Source organism: Carcharhinus amblyrhynchos, chromosome 21 (genome assembly GCF_965287045.1).
Source record: "Carcharhinus amblyrhynchos chromosome 21, sCarAmb.v2.hapA, whole genome shotgun sequence".
Taxonomy (NCBI): Eukaryota; Metazoa; Chordata; class Chondrichthyes; order Carcharhiniformes; family Carcharhinidae; genus Carcharhinus; species Carcharhinus amblyrhynchos.
Window position 1 is genome coordinate 41,475,702 of NC_137344.1, and position 22,018 is coordinate 41,497,719.

The window sequence follows — 22,018 nt, forward strand, 5'->3', positions numbered from 1 at the left end:
ACACATTGGTTGGGTTGTAAAATTTTACCCAATATTTGACACTGATGCACATCGGGGGGGGGGTTTGAGGACAGTTGCCCAAAACATTGGAAAAGTTGTCTTAAAGAGTGGGACAAAGATTGAGAGGTTAAGGGAGAGAATTCCAGAGCTTCAGGTTTCAGCATCTGAAGGAAAACTGCCTACGGTGGGGCGATTAAAATCAAGGGTGTGCCCAGGGCTGTAAGTAGTAGAGCACAGAGGTTTGTTAGGACTGCAGGGAATTACAGAGATAAAGAGGGGTAAGACCATAGAGGGATCTGTAAGCAAGTGGAAGCATTGTGGGATTGGGAATCAATGGAGATCAGTGGGCACAGTGGGGAATTGGTGAACAGGATTTAATGCAAGTTAAATACTGCGGATATTGGAATCTGAAACCAAAAGATGCTGGAAAAACTCAGCAGGTCATGATTCCGACATTGTCTGTTCTGGATTTTATGTGAATTAAGGACATGGGAGCAGAGTTTTGGATGACCTCATGTTCACGGAGAGGAGAAAATGGGAGGAATGGATTAGAATAGACAAATCTAGAGGTTCCAAAGGCATAGATCAGTCTCTCAGCAGCAGATGAGCTGAGGCAAGAGTGCGATTGAACTACTGTGGTGGTGGGAATAGGGAGCCTGAGTGATGGTATGGAAAGATTTTGGAAGCTCATCTTCACGTCAAATGTCAGGTTGTGGTGGGGATTGAAGACAAAGGGCGGGAGTTTTCCCATCCCGCCTGCCATGAGAATCGTAGAGGGTGGGAGTAGACCATGCAAAGGCCTATTGACTTTGGGTGGGAGTTTCTGGCCCTGGGGCAAGCGCAGCCAGAAAATCCCACTCAAAGTCTTTCCAAAATTCCTGCCCGTCAGTGTTGGATGTCAAATAAGCGATGGGACAATTTAGGGAGAGTTCAAGAGAAGCAGTGGTAAGGTAAAACTGGGTGTCATCAACATAGACGTGGGAACTTTTTTGAATTATGATACTGAGGGGTAGCATGTGGGTGAGGAATAGGAAGGGGTGAAGGTTGGATCCCTGTGGACCATCAGATCCGAAAGCAGGGTTCGAAAAAGTAGACAGTCTTGGCGATTCTCTGGCTACAGTTGGACTGATAAGAGCAGATAGTACATTATTTGTAATCCCAAAGTGCTAAAACCAGTTAGCGGGGTGAGGAAAACACGGTACAACTATTTTATAGTTTCCAATTAAATTGATGTTACACATGAGATAAATATGATGCTTTCACAACTATAAATGCAACTGTCAGTATTTAGCTGGTCACATCAGCCCTATCTACTTTTCCTTTCAGGAGGAACAAGCCAATGTCCACTTATCCAAGTTTAGGAAAGTCCAACATGAATTGGAAGAGTCAGAGGAGCGTGCTGATATTGCAGAATCCCAAGTCAATAAGCTCAGGGCCAAAAGTCGTGACTTTGCCAGCAAGGTAATGTGTGTGTTGTAAATTCAAACTTAATGTGTTGGTGTACAAAGAACAAAGAAAATTACAGCACAGGAACAGGCCCTTCAGCCCTCCAAGCCTGCACTGACCATGCTGCCCAACTGAACTAAAACCCCTACTCTCCCTGGGACCATATCCCTCTATTCCCATCCAATTCATGTATTTGTCAAGACGCGGCTTAAAAGTCATATCTGCTTCCACTACCTCCTCCGACAGCAAGTTCCAGGCACCCACCACCCTCTGTGTAAAAAAACTTTCCATGTACATCTCCTTTAAACCTTGCCTTCGCACCTTAAACTATCTGTGAATTAGCCAAAATATTCATGTAAGTGGCCAGAGGTGTAGCAGGGTGTATAATGATGTCTGCCAGTAGTTTAGAAGAATGAAGATTAGAACTGGGCTGGGGAAGTGGGGGGGGATACATTTTAAAAAAGAGAGTCTTCAGAGAGCAGTCGAGACAGGATCATTGAATATTTTTAGGCTGTGTTAGATAGATTTTTGATTGATAAGGGAGTCAAAGAGTATACGAAGTGGACAGGAAAAGTAAAGTTCAGACCACAAGCATATCAGCCTTGCTCCTATCAATTGGTGGAGAGACTCAAAAGGCCAAATAGGAATATAGGAACGTAGGAATTAGGAGCAAAAATAGGCAAATTCAGCCCTTTGGGCCTGCTCCACATTCAATCAGCTGATCTCTTCCTGCTCTCAGATTCACCGCCCTACCTGTTCCCTATATCCCTTTAAATGGCTTACTTCTGCCCTTAATTTGTAAGTTTATATTGAAGGACAGAGCAGAAAAATGAGTCTCACTGACAAAGGGTGGCATGTTGGCACAGTGGTTAGCACTGCTGCATCACAGTGCCAGGTTCGATTCCCAGCTTGGGTCACTGTCTATGCAGAGTCTGCACGTTCTCCCTATGTCTGTGTGGGTTTCCTCCCACAGTCTGAAAGATGTGCTGGTTAGGTGCATTGGCCATGATAAATTCTCCCTCAGTGTACCCAAACAGGTGTCGTAGTGTGGAATTTTCACAGTAACTTCATTGCAGTGTTAATATAAGCCTACTTGTGACACTAATAAATAAACTAAAAAAAAGACTGCAGGAAAGGATTAAAGGGATGAATTTATTGTCTAAAAATATATAAAGACAGAACCAAATGCAGAGGAAAGATTGGATTAAGAGAGAAGGGAGAGACAGCAAAAAATATGAATACATTAAAAGAATTTGACATTTTTACAATTTTTCCAAAAGAATTCAAAACCTGAAGGGCTAAGACTCCACAATGTAATGGTTAATTTTTACCGTCAGGAGGCAAATTGTCCACAATTAACAAGTAAAAACTGATGTTGGAGAGGTGGAACCCTGACTGTGACTTTTGGATATTTATGTTGAGCTGCACATCTAACCTTCATTTGCAGTTGCTGAATACTTTAGGTATAACTAACAATGACTACCATTAGCCTCATCACTCCTTAGACAGAAAATTCTTGCCCAATAGATATGAAAGTATCAATAACAGTTTTATATTTATGCACATTGGCCTTGGTGTAACAATTATTTCTAATTTTACTTTACAGAAAGGACTAGAAGGCGAAGAGTGAACCTGATTTGGAAACTCAGCAATGATTACAAGAAATCTGCATAATGTTGAATTTCTTTGTATTCAGTTGAAAAAACAATAAAATCTTAATCTCTGTGCAAATCCATATCTTTATCTGCTTCAGCTGATATTAATTTATGACATTTCATTGATTCTTTGAACCTATCTTTCTATCATGGTTAACTTCCATAGTTCCTATTTGTTATTGAAAATATTGGACAGTCTTTTGTTCCATCAGCATGAATGAAAAGAGTGTATTTATGTTGATATAGTTTGTATGTGATGGGGAATGTCAGGAATAAGTGTCATAGTTTATCCATATTTGTGAAATATTCAAAATTAGAGTTCTTATGTGAAATCATAAGCATAAATCCAGAAATTGATTGTATACTTCTTATGTGCTTCAGAAGGATTGGGTAACCCAACTTTGAAAGGAATTTTGCATTAATTTGATATACCCAAGCTATGTCAGTGATCTGACAGTTATCATGCACTGTTACAAAAGATCTGAGACCACCTGAGAATTTGTCAGTGTAATTTTGAAAATTACTCATGCTAACATGAGCTGGCTAACCTGACTGGTCACCCCCAACATTAAAATATAACCAGCAATTGGAGACTAGTAATCAGAGTAATTTCTGCAACACGAAGGCACAGAGTTCGAACTTACCTTGGAAAAGTGACAAAGCTGCAAGAAGACCCCAAAATCATTTTCTCTTCTTGAGCTCTCTCCCAGAAAACTGGTCTGCCTCACAGCACCTTGACCTCCACTATGCACAGAGCAAGGAGGCAGGTTCCGAATCCACCCCACTAGAATGGGGTGGGGGAAATGATTGAGTCTGTCACATGGCTGACCAGGAATCTCTCCTGCTCTTACCATTGGCATATGTTGGAAGGATTTACAAATTGATACTCAACCTGTTTGACAATGTTATGAATGCACCTTCCTTGGCTATCAAGTTCAGTAGTGGGACTTAACCTGGGAACTTCGAGCTCAGAGGAAAGGATGCCACCCACATTCCTGTCCTTAAGCCACATAAACTTAACCAGATATAGAATTTTATTGAAAGCAAATGTTAATTGAACTGGGGCTACCCTACTGATTCACCACATCTTGCACATGTAACTAAACACAGCAAAAAACAGCATGTTTGGAAGGTTCAGCATTGGCTAATACTTTCTCATTTTCCTCAGATATACAGAAGCTGGAATGGAATCTACAAGTCATGTCCTAAAGTTTAAATAATTGATATTGATTGGCTCATCTTTAAACTGTCATGCATTCTCTCTCTTCAGGTAGCAGGCCCTAAAATGCATTGGTAACCATGGACTTTTATGTGTCAGTTCAAGAAAGTTTGGCAAGGTACTACAGAGATCTGCCATTGCCTTCGACAGGGCTGAGAGGAAACTCTCCCACTGTTACCACTTGCTATTGGTGTTCTGGAAATTAAGAGTCAACCTGCTTGGCCACACCATGAGCATATGTTCCATGGTCATCAAGTGCCAGAGTGGGACTCAAACCCAGAGCTTCAGTCACTATCTACTGCACCACAAGACTTCCCTGTCATACATTACCCAGCCCAAATGATCTCAATTGGTGCATTCAAAGCCAATCACCATATAATAGCATGTGCATTGCTGTGATGTCAGTTCATTGTTTGGTGACAGAATCAAAGACAAAGTCAGAAACAAAGATGTATTACATAGTAATACTTTATTCAACAACATAAAATACTGAAAATAGTCAACAGGTCATGCTGCATTTGTGAAGAAATGTTGTTTATTTAATAATATCTATAAACATCTATGAAAGCACAATTAATCCCATGACAAAAGTTAAGCACTGGGGAATACATGTGATTAAATACTGGAATCTAAATCATTACAAGCTGAAAGGTAGGTTTTATTCCAGTGTTTCAGCAGTAGTAATTGAATTTCTCAATTGGAATAACAACTTATATTTCAGTTTGAAAAGAAGGCACGATTAGAATATATCTTAGCAAGGTTACATTTTCAGCACATATTCGGTGTATCATTGGTATGTTCTGAGGTTTGAATATGCAGGATATGGCTCTAAGTTAGAGACACAGTGTACAAACCTTGTCCTTCTAGTTCATTAGGCATTTTGGTCTTGACTGTTTTGACTTCCTCCAAGATGTTGTACATTGCTCCGGAGATTATCTGTTGTAAACAATGACATTGTCTTCTTTCTTCAAATTCCCTCAAGTAGTCAATCTGGAGTAAAAACAAACATATATTTTGTCTAAATCAAAGCCGGACATTCACTTAATAACTTTGTAAAACTACCAAATTGCTCACAAATAGTTCCGGAGTTTTGGAACTCAATTCATGGCAGGCTCAACTGTAATAATAAACCATTTTAATGAATAGACAATGAAGCACTTTGAAATTGAAAAAAGAGCTAATTATCCTTTTTTCTCTAAGCTACACCAGATGTCCTGCCTATCAATGCAGTGCAGGCGCCTTATTTTCTCCAAATGTATACATAAATGTCTGAAAGACTTACTTCACTTCAGATCATGTCACTCAGGAATTCCAAGCAGTGTTTTCTTGAGTTTTCAGTAATCTAATGCATCTCAACATATACCAAATAATATAGTGGTCAACTTACCTCTGCAGGACAGAGCCCTATAATCAATGACTGCAGTAAAAACACACTTACAGTGCAAGATAGCAGCTAACTATTGAAACTGAAAAAAACAGATCTTTCTTTTGTATTTCAAAGCCGGTCAATTAAAACATTTCAGGAGCAGATAACATTTCCTTTGTTCCTGGCTCAGGTGAGGGTTGTATGGTGGCATTGCTGCCTTACAGCACCAGGAACTCAGGTTTGATTCTAGCCTTGATGACTGTCTATGTGGAATTTACACATTCTCCCTGTGTCTGCATGGGTTTCTTCCAGGTGCTCCGGTTTCCTCCCACAGTCTAAAGAGGTGCAGGTTAGATGGATTGGCCATGCAAAATTGTCCCTTTACGTCCCAAGGTGTATAGGTTAGGGGAATTAGTGGGGTACATATGTGGGATAACAGGGAGAGGGCCTGGATAAGATGCTCAGCCAGAGAGTTGCTGAATAGTCTCCTTGTATGGATTCTATGATTAGGGCTTCCCCCATGGTGCATGAGTCCTCTAAGTTAAAATATATAATCTTACCATGTGTAGGTGGGCTACCTGCACCCTTATGCAAGAATAGCTGGAAACAGGAATGGAGTCAGGAATCCCAGAATTAGGTCTCAAAGAACAAAGAAAATTTGAACAAAGAAAATTTCAGCACAGGGATAGGCCCTTTGGTCTCTCCATAGCACTGACTATGCTGCCTGGCTGAACTAAAACCCCCTACCCTTCAAAAAGAACAAAGAAAATTAAAGCACAGGAATAGGTCCTTCAGCCCTACCTTCTGACATTTTTAGAGGGCTCCTGAGTCAGGCCAATTCAGCAAAAATCTGGACCAGAGAGAGAGAATCGGGCAAATGGAGAAGAGCACAGGTACACTTAAAAACCAACAACTGTAATGGGACATCACAAGCCAATCTGTAACTTACTTGCCCTAATGGCTATGGATGCTGGGCCAATGGGAATTTTCAGCACTGGGATCAATCAGTTTACCATTTTAATTTTGTATCTCACTCTGTCCTTGGCCTTCTACACTCTCCTAATGAAGCTCAATGGAAGTTTGAGGAACTGCAACTCATCTTACTGTTTACCAGACTTAACACTAAGGTCAACAATTCAGGCCACAAGCACCATTCCCATTTTTTGGACTGGTAATGATTCTGTTGTCAATTAAACTCCTCTAGAATCACATTTTGTCTCTTTCCTTATCCTGCTCACACCTCCCTTTGCCTTGCCTCATCATTCCATTTTCCACTTAATCACCTCTGACTCCCATCCTAACACAGGCATTCCCTTTTGTTAATTCCCTCCCACTCCAAATTTCCTGCCTCTCTATTTGCTTAGGATCTGTTATATCCTGGTTTTGCCAATACTGATATAAGGTCGATGACCTCAAATACTGGGTGGGATTTTAATTCATTTAAAACTCATCCATTCACACATAATTAAACATGGTCCCATTAACTCTGTTACTCTCTTCACAGATGCTGCCAGACTTACTGAGTATTTTCAGCTTTTCCTGTTTAAGTTATTGACAGATAAGGCTGTAAAGGGACAGGGAACAATGTCAAGTAAGTGCAGTTAAGCTTTAGATGAGGAATGATCTAACAGAATATAGGAACATGTAGAGGGGCTGAATGGCCTATTCCTGCTCCTGTATTACTTCATGTAGCGAATTATATCAGTCAGTTAATATACCAGTACTGAGTAATTAAGATGTGGTAGGAGGTTATTGAATACCCTCCAAGGATGTCCTCGAAGAATCACTAACGAATTCATATGTACCCACCAACTTGTAGAGACCCTGGCTGTTACCAATCATTATGGAGGAGGTTCATTCAGGAAGGTACCAAACATATTGTGAGATTTCATCATGAACATGCAGTGGCAAGTTTGATGCATGGGAGCAAGTGCCCGAACCTTCAAATAACCCATATACCCAACCCTTCAAGCAACGCCTGCCCACAGATAGCAGAGTCTGCAGATCACACATTGGACTTATCAGCCATCTCAGCACTCCTCGAACCAAAGTAGTGTCTAGTCATCTTCAATCACTGCCTAAGAAGAAGAAGGAATATTAACATTTCCTAATCCTTAAAACGGTACTTTGGAATTTTTATTGACATTCTGGTGAATGAATTATATAGAACTCTGTCCATTATCCAGTGAAAACTGTGAATGAGTGACAAAAAAACATAGGAACATTGGAACAAAGTGGGTATGGTGTTGTAGCATTTTAGTAAAGTGGTCTACTTAATTGGCACCCCTCAAATATCTCCAACACTGACACACAGTGTCAATAGAGTCTACCATATCCAAGATGCCCTGCAGCAACCTTTGACAGCAACTTCCAGACCTGCAACCTCTACCTCCGAGAAGGATAGGGGCAACAACTGCAAGTTTCCCTCTAAGCCACAGGCCATGTTGACTTGGAACTATACTGTTGTTCATTCCCGGTTGCTGGGTCAGAATCCTGGCAATAACTTCCTCTGTGTGTACCTACACCACATGACCTGCTTGGGGTTCCAGGAGGAGGCTCTCCATCACCTTCTCTAGGGCACTTTGGATGAGCAATAAATGTTGGACTGACAGCAATGCCCGCACCCCACGTAAAAAAAATGGAAAATTTCTTGTTTGAGCAATCCTATCTGCTGCCAACACGAGGGATGGTCCTGGCCTTTTGTACACTTGTTATTTGTCAGAACTGAGATAAAGGTCATTGACAGTAATAATACTACACAGAGCACTAGGATTTAGCAGCATGTAACATCTCTGCAAGGATGGTCTCTGGGTTTGGCAGATCTGTGAAGATGATCATAAGGTTTGGTGCAATTGGGACAATGAATCTCACTGACAGATTCTGGACTCTACCTGTAGAGTGGTGAGGTGAACGGACCAAGAGCATTGATTCGGAATCCCATTGCAAACAATACTGATTTTTACCAAGCTAAGGGATTTGTTTCAAATTGAACTTGGCTGTGTTTGCACCACCTTTGAAATATTGCAGATAAACCCTTTCAGATGAAGGCCACCCATGTGTGACTTTTACAGTGTAATAGGCAGAGTATGGGATTCAATCCTCAGAGCACTAGTAAAAATTGCAGAGTGCCACTTTGTAAAATGGAATTTGATTTATTCAGGCACTGTAAATCAGTGACCTTGACCTTAATCCCCTACAGGGCATAGTACATTCCTATTATGATTTTTAAAAAGTACATCTGCTAACTCACCATGAACAATAATGCAGGTGATCCAATAGTTTTTAATTAAAACTAATAATTCCAAAGTCTCATTTTGCCTCATTGCATGCTCCAAGTTTATGGGCACTTGGCAGCATGAGGTTATAGGCCAAGCCTATAACCACAGTGGTTAGCACCGCTGTCTCACAGCACCAGGAACCCAGATTCAATTCCTGGCTTGGGTCCCTATACGTGCAGAGTCTGCACATTCTTACCATGTCTGCATGGGCTTCCTCCCATAGTCTTAAAGAGATTCTGGTTAGGTGCATTGGCCATGCTAAATTCTCCCTCAGTGCACCTGAACAGGTGCCGGAGTGTGGCGTCTAGGAGGTTTTCACAGTAACATCATTGCAGTGTTAATATAAGCTTACTTGTGACACTAATAAATAAACTTTTTAAAAAACTTATTAAAGTTTGCAGTAAAATAAGTATTATTTAGTTGTTAGCTCTAAAAGCAAAAGAAAAGAACAAGTTACATTTATATTGCACCTTTCATGAGCACTGGACATTTCAAAGCACTTTACAATCAACTAAGTACTTTTGACATGTAGTCACTGGTGTAATATATGAAACAGTTAGTTTATATTCAGCAAACTTCCATAAACAGCAATGTGATGATAAACAGATTATCTATTTTTGTGATGCCGGTTGAGGGACAAATGTTGCCCAGGAGACCAAGGGGCAGCACAGTGGCACAGTGGTTGGCACTGCTGCCTCACAGGGCCGAAGACCTTTTTTCGATTCCTGGCTTGGGTTACTGTCTGTGTGGAGTCTACACATTCTCCCTGTGTCTGCGTGGGTTTCCCCTGGGTGCTCTGGGTTCCTCCCACACTCTGAAAGATGTGCTGCTTAGGTGCATTGACCCAAACAGGCGCCGGGCTGTGATGACTAGGGGAATTTCACAGTAACTTCATTGCAGTGTTAATGTAAGCTTTACTTGTGACTAACAAATAAACTTTAAGGATAGCTCTCCTGTTCTTCTTCATAATAGTGCAATGAAATCTTTTACATATACCCAAAAGGGCAGACAGGGCTTCAGTTTAATGATGCTTCCAAAAGACAGCACCTCTGACAGTGCAGCACTCCCTTTTGTATTTGGGCAGGAGTAGCAGCTTTCAATTTTTGTGTTTGTCTCCTAGAATGGGAGCTGATCCATAACATTTTGACTCAGCCGTATCCTTACTCTGAAGCTTTTAAGAATAACTTGTGAAAATATCTGTTATATGCATCTACACTTGGCTGAAGAAGGGTTTTGTAACCCAGTAGTGGCGTGTACCACAATTGTAATAAAACCAATAAAAGGTAGGAAGCAGCAATTTGTTACCAACGTTAGCTGTCGCTAAACAAATTTAAGGAGGAGATAGATAGGTTTTTAATCAGTAGCGGGATGAAGGGTTATGGGGAACTGGCAGAAGGGTGGAGTTGATGCCAAGATGAGATCAGCCATGATAGTATTGAATGGCGGAGCAAACTCGAGGGCTGAGTTGTCCACTCCTAGTTCTTATGCTCTTATGCGTGGTATCATTGGGCTCTCTAGCCATCTGATACCAACATTACAGAAGCCCGAAAGAAAAAAGATTGCAGTAACATGGCAACCTGCTGCAGTTTAATTAATACAACTAAAAATGGGTTTATCACAAAAAATAAGCATTTAGTTAATCTCTAGGCCACCACTTAGAAGTAACCAATTTTGAATAACTGAAAAAAGGCTTTAAAATGATAATAATTTACAGAAATCATCATTTTCCAGTTACACATATATGGTCTAGTACCTTAGTGTCCTTGACCCTGAGAAACCAACTTCACCTTCAGAGCCTTCTCATAGGCTCACAAGTTAGAGGAAGATTGTGATGGTGATTAATACGGTCAAAGGGCATGGCCAGTTTGAGGCTTTTAGTGCTTTTTTATAATCAGCACAGAAGATTGCATAAACTCAATCTGCATTGAATGTAATTTGCACTTCAAATTCCTTGACTTTGACTTCAATTTGGCCAATTTCAGGTCGGTTGTGCCGATCAGACTTCCGAATATTGATCATGGATGCAGTAATTGTGGCATTTCTGTGTTGCTGTGATCTGGTTGTACAATTGATTACATATCTTTAACTAGATGTTAACCAGACTCTCCAGGGGATGATGGTAGTCATGATGTGGAGATTCCCGCGTTGGACTGGAGTAAGAAGTCTCACAACACCAGGTTAAAGTCCAACGGGTTTATTTGGTAGCAAAAGCCACTACCTTTCGGAGCGCTGCCCACTTACCTGATGGAGGGGCAGCACTCCGAAAGCCAGTGGCTTTTGCTACCAAATAAACCTGTTGGACTTTAACCTGGTGTTGTGAGACTTCTTACTCTCCAGAAGCAGCAGTGGAATATCGGTGTAAGATCGGGTCAGCGTTGTTTGGATTTGGCACATGAATGTTGGTCTAGTGTGCAGCTGGATTTGAAATGTACGGGGATCGTGGACAGTTTACAGATTTAAGCAGATGTTTCTAAGAGCTCGACTGCCCGATATCCCAAGATATGGATCGAACACACTCCCCGAGTCAGACGTTAAAAGGTTGTTGGCGGCGGGGCTGTTGAAAGAAGGTTCTAATGCCTTGCAAAGAGAATCCTTCTTTGAGAAACGGGGAAGTTTCAACGTCAACATTGAAAACACAAAACAGTGACTTAAAAATTGATCCAAAGTGACTGGCAGTTGAAGTAACCGCGCCTCTTGCGATTGGATACCTAAAGATTTGTGTTGTGAACACGATTGGAGACAGGGCTGGAGCGAGCAATGCAACCTTCACATTTCAATTCACTTTACTCTGAATTAGTGTGGAATTTGTGATTCAATCTTTTGCGATTTCCTGCATCATTTTATCACAGCCTGTGTCAAAACGCTTTCTCCTGCTGAAGGAACCTGGACTGGCACATTCTGCTCTCATTTCTCTCCACCTCCTCGCTATCCAGCTCCACAGCTGGGTTTTATCTTAATCGCTTCTTAGCCGAGGCCACGAAGCGGTAAATGAAACACTTCGTAGCTGCGAAGCTCCTCAAATAGATCTCGACATCCAGTTCAAATCCAAAGCCCATATTCACCTCCCATCTTTCAGCCCTGCACACAGACAGGGACACCACTTTAAGCCTTTAATCGGGCAGCCCCATATGTTCAGAGGCATGAGCTCTGCGGCAGTGAGTTAACTTTGCCCACTCATACTATAAGACCACCAGACTTAATGGGCCGAATGGCCTAGATCTGCTCTTGAATCTGTTCTGTCATTCAATAAGATCACAACTGACCTGATCTTGGGCAGCACGATGGCACAGTGGTTTGCACCGCTGCCTCACAGCTCCAAGGATCCAGGTTCGATTCCCGGGGCTTGGGTCACTACCTGTGTGCACATTCTCCCCATGTCTGCCTGAGTTTCCTCTGGGTGCTCTGTCCAACAGTCCAAAGATGTGCGGGTTAGGTGGATTGGCCATGCTAAATTGCTCCTTAGAATCAGGGGGACCAGCTAGGGTAAATGCATGGGGATAGGACTGGGTGGGATTGTGGTCGGTGCAGACTCGATGGGCCGAATGGCCTCCTTCTGCCCTGTCGGGATTCTAAGATAATCCTCAACTCCATTTTCCCACTTTATCCCCATAACCCTCCATTCCCTTACTGATTAATAATCTGTCTGTCCCAGACCTGAACATAACTAATGACTCAGCCTCCTGCAGCCCTCTGCGGTAAACAATTCCACAGATTCACTACCCTCTGAGGAGAAATTCCTCCTCATATTCCTCCTCATCGCTGTCTTAAAGGGGTGATCCCTTACCCTGAGATTATGCCGTCTGGTCCTAGACTCTCCCATAAGAGGAAACAACCTCTAAGCATCTACCAATCTTTTCGGCACCTCTAAGTATCCACTTTGTCCTGAGAATCCCACACATCTCAATACGGTCGCCTCTCACAATCATTATACATTAGCGGAACCTCTGGATAGCTGACAGTGTTTAGATCAGGTCGGGAAAGAAGTAGAACATTAAACGCTCGCACACTCTTCATCCCCGCTCCGTCATTAAACAGTATGCATTTTAACCAACTGAATACAAACTTCTTGCTGAAACCAACAGCTGAAGTCACTCACCAGAAAGTCACTGCGCTGTCCTATATCTTTCTCTCTCCTAAAGCAGCTATTTACTCGAATTTGAACTGGGTTTGATTTTGTTTGGTTCTTACATTGGGTGGGGGGTTGTTCCCTGCTGCAGTTGGGGAAGTAACAAAGCTCGAGCTTGCTGCAATCAAGGGTCTGCGCTCCAACCAGGCTGGAGAAAATCACTCGACCGCCACCTAGTTATAACCCGCTGAGAAACTAACTCCACGTGATAGAGAGGGTGATAGAGACAGCCCACAGTGATCTGAATACAGCATTGAGCAAGTAAAACACAGGGGCAGACGGAAGGAAAACGAGTTGTATTTTGTCAGCGGACTTATTTGAAGGGACGATGGTTTATGAGTTAGTGATGTGTGTGCAGCAAAGGGGACTCCAATCGAACATTATAAAATATTACACCTCTCGCGGCTCCGGCGGTTCTGCTTATCTTTGCTTTTAACCAGACCTCAATTTTTGTCTCAATCTTTTTTGATCTTATTTGTTCCTGGCATATGAGGGTCGTCGGCAGGGCTGGTACTTGTTACCCGGTCCCGAACTGCCTATTAGAAGGTGGTGCGCTGCCCCAGGTGGTGTAAATACATCCCTGTGCTGTTCCCGTCCCGCCCGCCCCGGCAATTGTCACGGGCATCGGGCGGGAGATCTTCCGGTCCCGGGGTGAGCGCAGCCGGAAAATCCCGCAGAAAGCCATTGGCGCAAGAAATCTGCAAGTTAGAAACTCGCCCCAAAATTGTGTGTGAGGAGAGGTGTTGGCGGTCAGAATGCAACCTTGACCTTAAATAACGGTAGGATCGCAACAGAGCCAATGTTACTCCGATTTATTTAAAGATCTGTTTAACTGTATTTTGAACACCGGATTTATTTGCAACCCAGATTAAATTCGGCGGCAGTTAGGAGCAAAGGGAAATTCCTATTTTGTGAGATCTTGCAGAGAAAGGGTTTTTACGTTCAAGTTTGCTTTTTTGCAGATCTGGCGTTGTACAAAACAATGAGGGGGAGGGGGCGATTCTGAGAATGTGAATTCTTACACACAATGATGTGTCTCTTTCCAAAAAATGAAAAAAAACCCGCAGAATAATTTATTCAATAAAAGTATAATGACAGGATGCTAAACATCCAAAGATGGGCTGACATGCTAAATTGCCCCTTCGTGTCAGGGGGACTGGCTAGGGTAAATAGATGGGGTTATGGGGATAGGGTCTGGGTGGGGTTGTGGTCGGTGCAAACGCGATGGACTGAATGGCCTCTTTCTGCACTGTAGGATTCTGTGATTCTATGGTTTTGGATTTTCCCATTGGGAACTCCCAGTTGATTCAGGTTAAGAGTGTGACACTGGAACCGGATGAAGGAAAACCATGGATAAAATTATGGCCACACTCCCTACGTGTACATTGCTGCAAATGTCCAAATTAAACCCAAGCTCCCCTCCAACAAGGCACATAACATGCTGACTTTGGTACAATGTTCCTGTGGCTGGCTCAAAACTCCAGTTTCTCCCACCCTAACACCCCTGGGATGGATTTACACCGTTCTGGGGCGGCACCGCACCACCTTCTCCGGGGGCAATTAGGGACGGGGTAACAAATGTTGGTCTTGTCAACGACCCTCACATCGCCAGGAACAAACAAGTCTATTTCACTGGCACTGGCCCCATTCACTCACGCTGGGTTTAAACGATTTTAACTACGTATACAAAGCAGTATTCGTTCGAGCTTCATAGCAAATGATGAACTAATTCAGAACAGACTTCATCGCGGCATCACAAGTTAGCATGGGTATCACTCACTGGGTTTATATAATCACCTCTGTGGCTGTGGAAACCGCGTCAGATAGGCCGACCTGTTTCTTTAATGGCAGCAAGATTTACGACCTGATCATTCCAATATTCCAATTTCTGCTAATTATAACTCTCCCCTCTGAAAATGATAGTTGACAACGTCGCCAGGAACAAGGGATCCGGCCAATTGTTGCCCTCTCCATATTTGGAGATGGAGCCGCTGAGTCGACAACATTCTTGTTTTAAAAGCCAGTGTAGTGGATGCACTGGTCATCCTCCAGTTGGGTGGGAACAGCAAGGTAGGTTCTGATGAGTCCCCTGTTGCCCAAGTTATGCACCCATCATGGAATGGGCTTAATTATTTTAACGTTGGCTTTGCAATCGTTAATGCTGTTGGGGAAAAAAAAACATCCTGAGGGAAATAACAAAAAATACTATTTCTATTTGTTATACCGATACTTACAGACTCCAGCCCATAGTGCATGTTTTAACATTTTTTTAACCACATTACCTGTCTGATTGCCTTTTTTGGTCGCCTCTTCGTTCCTATCCTGTTTAATGTGCCTCGAATTTTAATTTTAAATAATCAACAATTATCCCAGTACAGTTGAATGGCAATGGCACGGTAACACAGTGTTTAGCATTGCTGCTTCACAGTTCCAGTGTCCGAGGTTCGATTCCTGGCTTCGGTCAACTTGTGTGGAGTTTGCACATTCTCCCCGTGTCTGTGTGGGTTTCCTCCAGGTGCTCCGATTTCCTCCCACAGTCCAAAGATGTGCGGGTTAGGCTGATTGATCCGTGCTAAAAAAAAACGCCCTTAGTGTCCTGAAATGCGTAGGTTAGAGGGATTAGTGGGTAAATACGTAGGGATATGGGGGTAGGGTCTGGGTGGGATTGTGATCAGTGCAGACTCGATGGGCCGAATGGCCTCTTTCTGTATTGTAAGGTTTCTATGTTTAATCGCATATTGATTGAATAGCCGAGGTCTATTGCTGCTCATGTATCATGCAATCAGACTCGAAACATCGAAGGACCCTGATGGGTAAGACTGGGGAGCATCTGGCTCTGAAGCCACGTTATAAAACGGTGAGCTGCAGAAGTTCCGCCCGTATGTTGGCTAAATAGAGCGGCAGAGCTGTTACCTGTTCTACTGAAAGGAATGAGATGGGGTCCTAAAATCGCGGTCGAAGCGCACTCTCACCTTAACTATGGATTTTCAGTCCCTGGTCAGAGCAAAGTCTTCCCCCGTCAATATAACACATTCACCCTTAACACTTCTCTTTGCTTACAGCTCCTGGCGGCTGTCTAAGGTCTACTATTTCCAGCTACTTGAGTCGAACAAGGTAAGATTGTGTGCGCATGAACTTTGCTTTCTGATGTATCAAATGCACCGAGTTGGTTGTCAAAGCGGCTGCGCCCGAGGGATGGTGAATGTGTGTGGCATTACCGGGGCATAACACGCTCGAGAATGTCTCACTCAGATAATTCGCGTTCAATCAATCGCACTTGCATGCAGCCGAACAAACAGAGGAAGACTTTTTTTCTCTTGTAAATGTAGACATCACACAAAAGGGAACCGAGAAAGATGAGCTGGAGCGACGCACTGTGTCTACTAGTAACTGCTCTGGAAATACATTGTTGCTAAACACAAATTGTCGCCTTTAACTGTGCAATTGTGTGAAGAATGCGGATGCCAGTGCTGCTTCTGAATGTGATACTAACATACATCAGTGGCAGTACAAAGATGTAGGGTAACAGCAGGTGCTGTGCAGAAAGAAACAATCTAGCCAGCTTTTCAAGCCTCGTAACAAACGACACTTAGATAGACTGCGGTGTGCAACATATATTCGGAGAATGGTGAATGGTTTACTTAAATGTTGCATTTTAGAACTTAAAAAAAAGCCTGGAATTCCTGTAACTTTGGTCAATATTGTGTGTCGCTAAGTGTTTGGCTTGATTTCTTGCCAGAAAGAAAGATATTGTTACAAGTATTCTTCCTTTCTCTAATGGTACTAGCAAGGAATATTTCAAGCGCTAATTAATAGGGAGACTATAGATCTCAGATTTGTAGGGGTTTGACGCTGGGTGCTCAGCAGACTGATTCTTCAAATGCTGCCCATATTTTATTGCTGCCACTCCAGTTGTACCACAACTGCCGGCCTGAGACCAGTATCTGCAGCCTGTTAACTCATAGTACCTTGGTTTGGGCACAGACACGCGTACAGAACTAAAGCTATGAGTGTGGTGGCACAGCAGTTGGCACTGCTGCCTCACAGTGTCAAAGACCCAGGTTCAATTCCAGCTTTGGGTGACTGGTCTGTGTGGAGTTTGCACATTCTCCCCATGTATGCGTGGGTTTCCTCCGAGTGCTCCAATTTCCTCCCACAGTCCAAAGATGTGTGGGTTAGGTTGATTGGACATGCTAAATTGCTCCTTACTGTCAGGAGGATGAGCAGAATAAATGTGTGGGGTTGTGGGAATAGGACTGGATGGGGTGTGGTCGGTACAGATTCGATGGGTCGAATGGCTTCCTTCTCTACTGTAGGGATTCTCTTGTATGATGCTATGTCTGCTTCATCCAAAAGCTCATTGCCAACTGATGTTTCACCCTGAGCCATTTTCTGGGCAACTTCTGGCAGTGATGGATTTAGAATTATAGAACCACTAGATTTCAGAAAGAGGCTATTCACCCATTCAGCCAGCACCCATTCTCTGAAAGAGCATCCCACCCAGACCCTTCCCTCTGATCTATCCCCATAATCCTGCATCTTTACCATGGCAAATCCACCTAACCAACATATCTTTGTACACTAAGGGACAATTTAGAATGTCCAATCCACCTAACTGGCACATTTTAGGACACTAAGAGGCAATATTGCATAGCCAATCCACCCAACCAACACATCCTTGGACTGTGGGAGGAAACTGGAATGCTCAGAGGAAACCCACACAGACATGGGGAGAACGTGCAAACTCCACATAGACAATCACCCAGGGCCAGAATTGAACCCAGGTCCCTGGCGCTGTGAGGCAGCAGTGCTAACCACTGTGCCACCATGCCACCCACTCTTAGGGATACCAGCATTAAAAACGCGATGCAGAAGCAAGGAAAGCAAGTTGGCTCACCTCAACTCATCCAATTAGAGTATCTCCAACCCAGTCCCAACATGTCGCTTAAGTCATTGCAAGACTTTATCTCCACTATGCCAACTGAAAGCCTACACCAAGTCCGAATAAGTGGGCACCTGAACACTTTTAGGATCTGGCTTGAACTCCGTGTCTGTGAATCTTATTAGAGAGGATTTGACATTTCTTGTTTCCCAATATTTGGCAGGCAGACTGACTCTCTGTGCCACTTTCACGTGGAAAGCATTTTGCATAGGTCGGATCAATTGGTATTAGAATTGCTCACATACAATGTGTATAAATAACTCTTACTTATATGGCCAGAGAAAAAATAAAATTGAAGTGATCTAAAGACATGCAGCAGGATTCTGCATAAATCAAAATGAAGAACAGATCAGTATCACATCATTGATCATAGGTTTGGAATAGAAACCACTGCAGCAAAGGACGGAGAGAATTAGACTGCCATGTTCTTTAAAACATAGTGGAATTGGCAGGAATAATTACCTGATCTCCTCCAATGACAAAACACAAGGTAGTCATCCATACCAACTACAAAGTCCATTTGTATCCATTTGCATGTCAACAATCTTGCTTTTCTGCGACAAACCTGGAATGGAACAAGCTACCAAAGGAAATAGCCACAACATCATCACTTTTCTTTAATATGAGACTTAGTCAGCATTTATTGTCCATCTTTAATTGCCCTTGGTGGTAGTGAACCACTTCCTTGCACCATTGCAGTCCATGTGGTGTCAGATAGAGACACCCACAGGGCTGTAGGAAGGGAGTGCCAGGATTTTGACCCAGCATCAGTGAAGGAACAGTGACATTGCTCCAAGTCAGGATGGTGCATGGCTTGAAGGGCTGTTGTTTACTTTGCCTAGGTCAATCCAGGTGGTCCTTCCAGTTTCATTCCCTCTCCTGCTTTCATTTGCTGTAATTTGATGCAACTGAGTGGCTTGCAAGGCCACTTAACCACATTGCTGTCATGGAAAGGCCAGACCAGGTAAGAATGGCAGACTAGAGGGAACCAGGTCAATTTTCATCACAATGGGAATAGAGGGATATGGATTGCGTAGAGAAAAAAGGTCTTCAGCTCAGAAAGACGTAATGGGTTGGCACAGGCTTGGTGGGCTGAAGGGCCTGCTCCTATGCTATACTGTTCTTCATTCTTTGTTTCATGGTTGTCATTACTAGCCTTCAATTCCAAATTTATGAATTGAATTGAAATTCAACCAGCAGCCATGGTGTGAATGTAAACCTCTGTCCCAGCAGGGTTAGCTCTGGATCGCTAAAGTCAGGTGACATTACCACTATAACATACGCCCCCTCTTGAAATTGCCAAGACACATCTTTAGCTTGTTTCCATTTAAAAGTTTTGTTACCAGGACCATAAATGTTGGCAGAATACCGGTATTAGTCTGTGATTCCGGCAAGACTAAAGCAGAAGCAAGGGTTAAATGCCCCCACCAGGAATCTGTCAACATTTTGATTGGCATAGTGTGTTTAGAGAGTTGCCCTTATGGAATCTGGACCTTTCCCCATGTCTGCATGGGTTTCCATCCAGTGCTCCAGTTTCTTTCCACACTCCAAAGATGTAGATTGGCCATGCTAAATTGCCACTTATTGTTCAAAAGATGTGTAAATTAAGTTGATTAGTCATGGAAAATGTGTTATGGCAGGGGAGGCAATGGTGTAGTGGTACTGTCACTGGATGATTAATCCAGAGAACCGAGGCAAGATCTGGGGACCCAAATTCAAATCCACCATGACAGATGGTGATATTTGAATATAATAAAAATCTGGAATTAAAAAGCCTATGTAACAAAGGGGAATTAACCCAAAATAGGCCAATTTCTTGTTGTATTTGGAGTAACCAATTGAATTGCTAATTTTTTTTTTGCTTTATTTATTTTTTATTTAATTGAGTGGTAGCATAGTGGTATTTTTGCTGGACTAGTAATCCAGTGAAACCAGGGCAATGTTCTGGGGACCCATGTTGGAATCCCACCAGAGCAGATGGTAGTTTTAATTCGATAAAAATCTAGAATTAAAAAGTCTGTTGATGGCTATGAACCATTGTTGATTGTCGTAAAAATCCATCCAGTTCACCGATGTCCTTTAGTAAGAAGTCCCACAACATCTAATTAAAATCACCAGCTTTCAGAGCACTGCTCCTTCCTCAGGTGAGTGGCTAGAAGCAACATTCCTAAAGTCCTGATTCCAAATAAACCTGATGGACGTTAACCTGGTTATGTGAGACTTCTTACTGTGCCCTCCCCCCACAGTCCAAGCCGGCATCCCCACACAATGTACTTTAGGGAAGGAAATCTGCCCTCCTTACCTGGTCTGGCCTACATGTGACTCCAGATGCACAACAGTGTGGTTGACTCTCAAATGCTCCCTGGAATGGAGGGCAGTTGGGATGGACAACAAAAAAAATGCTGGTCCAGAGTGCAATGTCCACATCCCGTAAATGAATTAAAAAACTAACCCAATCTTAAAATTAAAAAAAACTATTGTCCTTTGCAGCTTAATGGGTGTAATGCAAAATGGACATGTGGGGGATACAGGCGAACGTTGTTATTAGGGTTGAAATTCATCAAAAAAAAACTTTCAATAACATTCTGGAGTTTGGTTTTGGTTTTGACAGTAAACTGCGAACATGAGTGGGGACGCGGAAATGGCCGTGTTTGGGGAGGCGGCGATTTACCTCCGAAAGCCTGAGAAGGAACGAATTGAGGCCCAAAATCGCCCCTTCGAGGCTAAGACCGCGTGCTTCTGTGTTGACCCAAAAGAGGAATTCACTAAAGGCACGATCAAGAGCAAGGAAGGTGGTAAAGTCGTCGTTGAAACCGAGAACAAGCAGGTATGTACAGCTCAGTTAATCTTTTTAAGGAAGTTTTAATCGCATCGTGTTCATTTCCCACAGAATCCAAGATCGAGATCTTTTGGTTCTTTTTGCAGACTTTGACTCTTAAAGACGACCAAGTCTTTCCAATGAATCCTCCAAAATTCGATAAAATCGAGGACATGGCCATGATGACCCACCTGAGCGAACCAGCCGTGCTGTTCAACCTCAAAGAGCGTTACGCAGCCTGGATGATCTATGTAAGTCAGTCCTCCATTGAGAGTGAAAAGCACAAATGCTATATGTTGCAAGAAGGTTTGAACAGAATTTTGAAGCGCTTCTCTGATTTTCTGATTCTCTTACTGTAGACCTACTCTGGGTTGTTCTGTGTCACGGTGAACCCCTACAAGTGGCTGCCGGTGTACAACCCCGAGGTGGTGACCGGTTACAGAGGGAAGAAGCGACAAGAGGCTCCTCCACACATCTTCTCCATCTCTGACAACGCCTATCAGTTCATGCAAACTGGTAAACTGGATTTATCATTTATCATTGCAGCAACCAACACCTAGTTTGGCATTTCATCAGTTTAAATTAAATCCCGCTGATTTTCGCGGGAGTGGATGAGGGGATGGGTGGGGCAGTGACCCCATTCTCCATCATTGCCCTTCTGTCCTTTGATAAGCAAGAGAACTGCTCTGAAAAAAATTGATATTGACCAAGGTTGAGCAGATTCCTTTTTAAATTAGCAGATTTCTTTTTAAAAATATGTTAAAAGTCAGAATATTTTATCATTTACCTTTATCCCAATATTTAATTTGCTCTGCCTAAAATGTTTTAAAGTGATTTTATTTTCCTGATTGGAAGTCTGTGGAAATCCTTTAATCTGGTTGGCACTGAAATGGCCTGATGACCTCACTGCTGACCAAATGCCAGTAAATGCCCAGAGATGATCACTACAATCAGTTAGTCATAGAGTCATGGAGATATACAGCACAGAAACAAGCCTTTGGCTCAACTCATCCAGGTTTCCTAAACTGAACTCATCTTATTTGCTTGCGTTTGTCCTATATCCCTTAAACCTTTCCCATCCATATATCTGCCCAAATGTCTTTTAAATGTTATAATTGTATCCTCCTCTAGCACCACTTCTGGCAGCTCAGTCCATATTTGCACCACC

At 42.8% G+C, this 22,018-nt stretch overlaps 2 protein-coding genes and 1 long non-coding RNA gene across 4 annotated transcripts in view; 2 read left to right on the top strand and 1 right to left on the bottom strand.

Annotated features, from left to right (window-relative positions):
• Positions 1-3,181, top strand: part of LOC145356382 (myosin-4-like) — a 35,732-nt gene extending 32,551 nt beyond the window's left edge. For both annotated transcript variants that reach the window (XM_080209062.1, XM_080209063.1), the window contains 2 exons: positions 1,327-1,461; positions 3,053-3,181. In XM_080209062.1, the coding sequence (XP_080065188.1) occupies positions 1,327-1,461; positions 3,053-3,076 (159 nt within the window). In that variant the 3' untranslated portion in view covers positions 3,077-3,181. The remainder of the gene's footprint in view (positions 1-1,326; positions 1,462-3,052) is intronic.
• A 1,589-nt stretch (positions 3,182-4,770) lies between these two features.
• Positions 4,771-13,272, bottom strand: LOC145356383 (uncharacterized). The gene is made up of 2 exons (XR_013889128.1): positions 13,061-13,272; positions 4,771-5,310 (listed from the first exon to the last, which is right to left on the bottom strand). It is a non-coding gene; the product is annotated as an uncharacterized LOC145356383 (long non-coding RNA).
• Positions 13,273-15,136: 1,864 nt separating this feature from the next.
• LOC145356381 (myosin-4-like) overlaps positions 15,137-22,018 on the top strand; it is a 35,303-nt gene continuing 28,421 nt past the window's right edge. Inside the window, exons 1-5 of the mRNA XM_080209061.1 lie at positions 15,137-15,160; positions 16,153-16,204; positions 20,644-20,859; positions 20,958-21,101; positions 21,210-21,366. Of these exons, the coding sequence (XP_080065187.1) occupies positions 20,656-20,859; positions 20,958-21,101; positions 21,210-21,366 (505 nt within the window). The 5' untranslated portion in view covers positions 15,137-15,160; positions 16,153-16,204; positions 20,644-20,655. The remainder of the gene's footprint in view (positions 15,161-16,152; positions 16,205-20,643; positions 20,860-20,957; positions 21,102-21,209; positions 21,367-22,018) is intronic.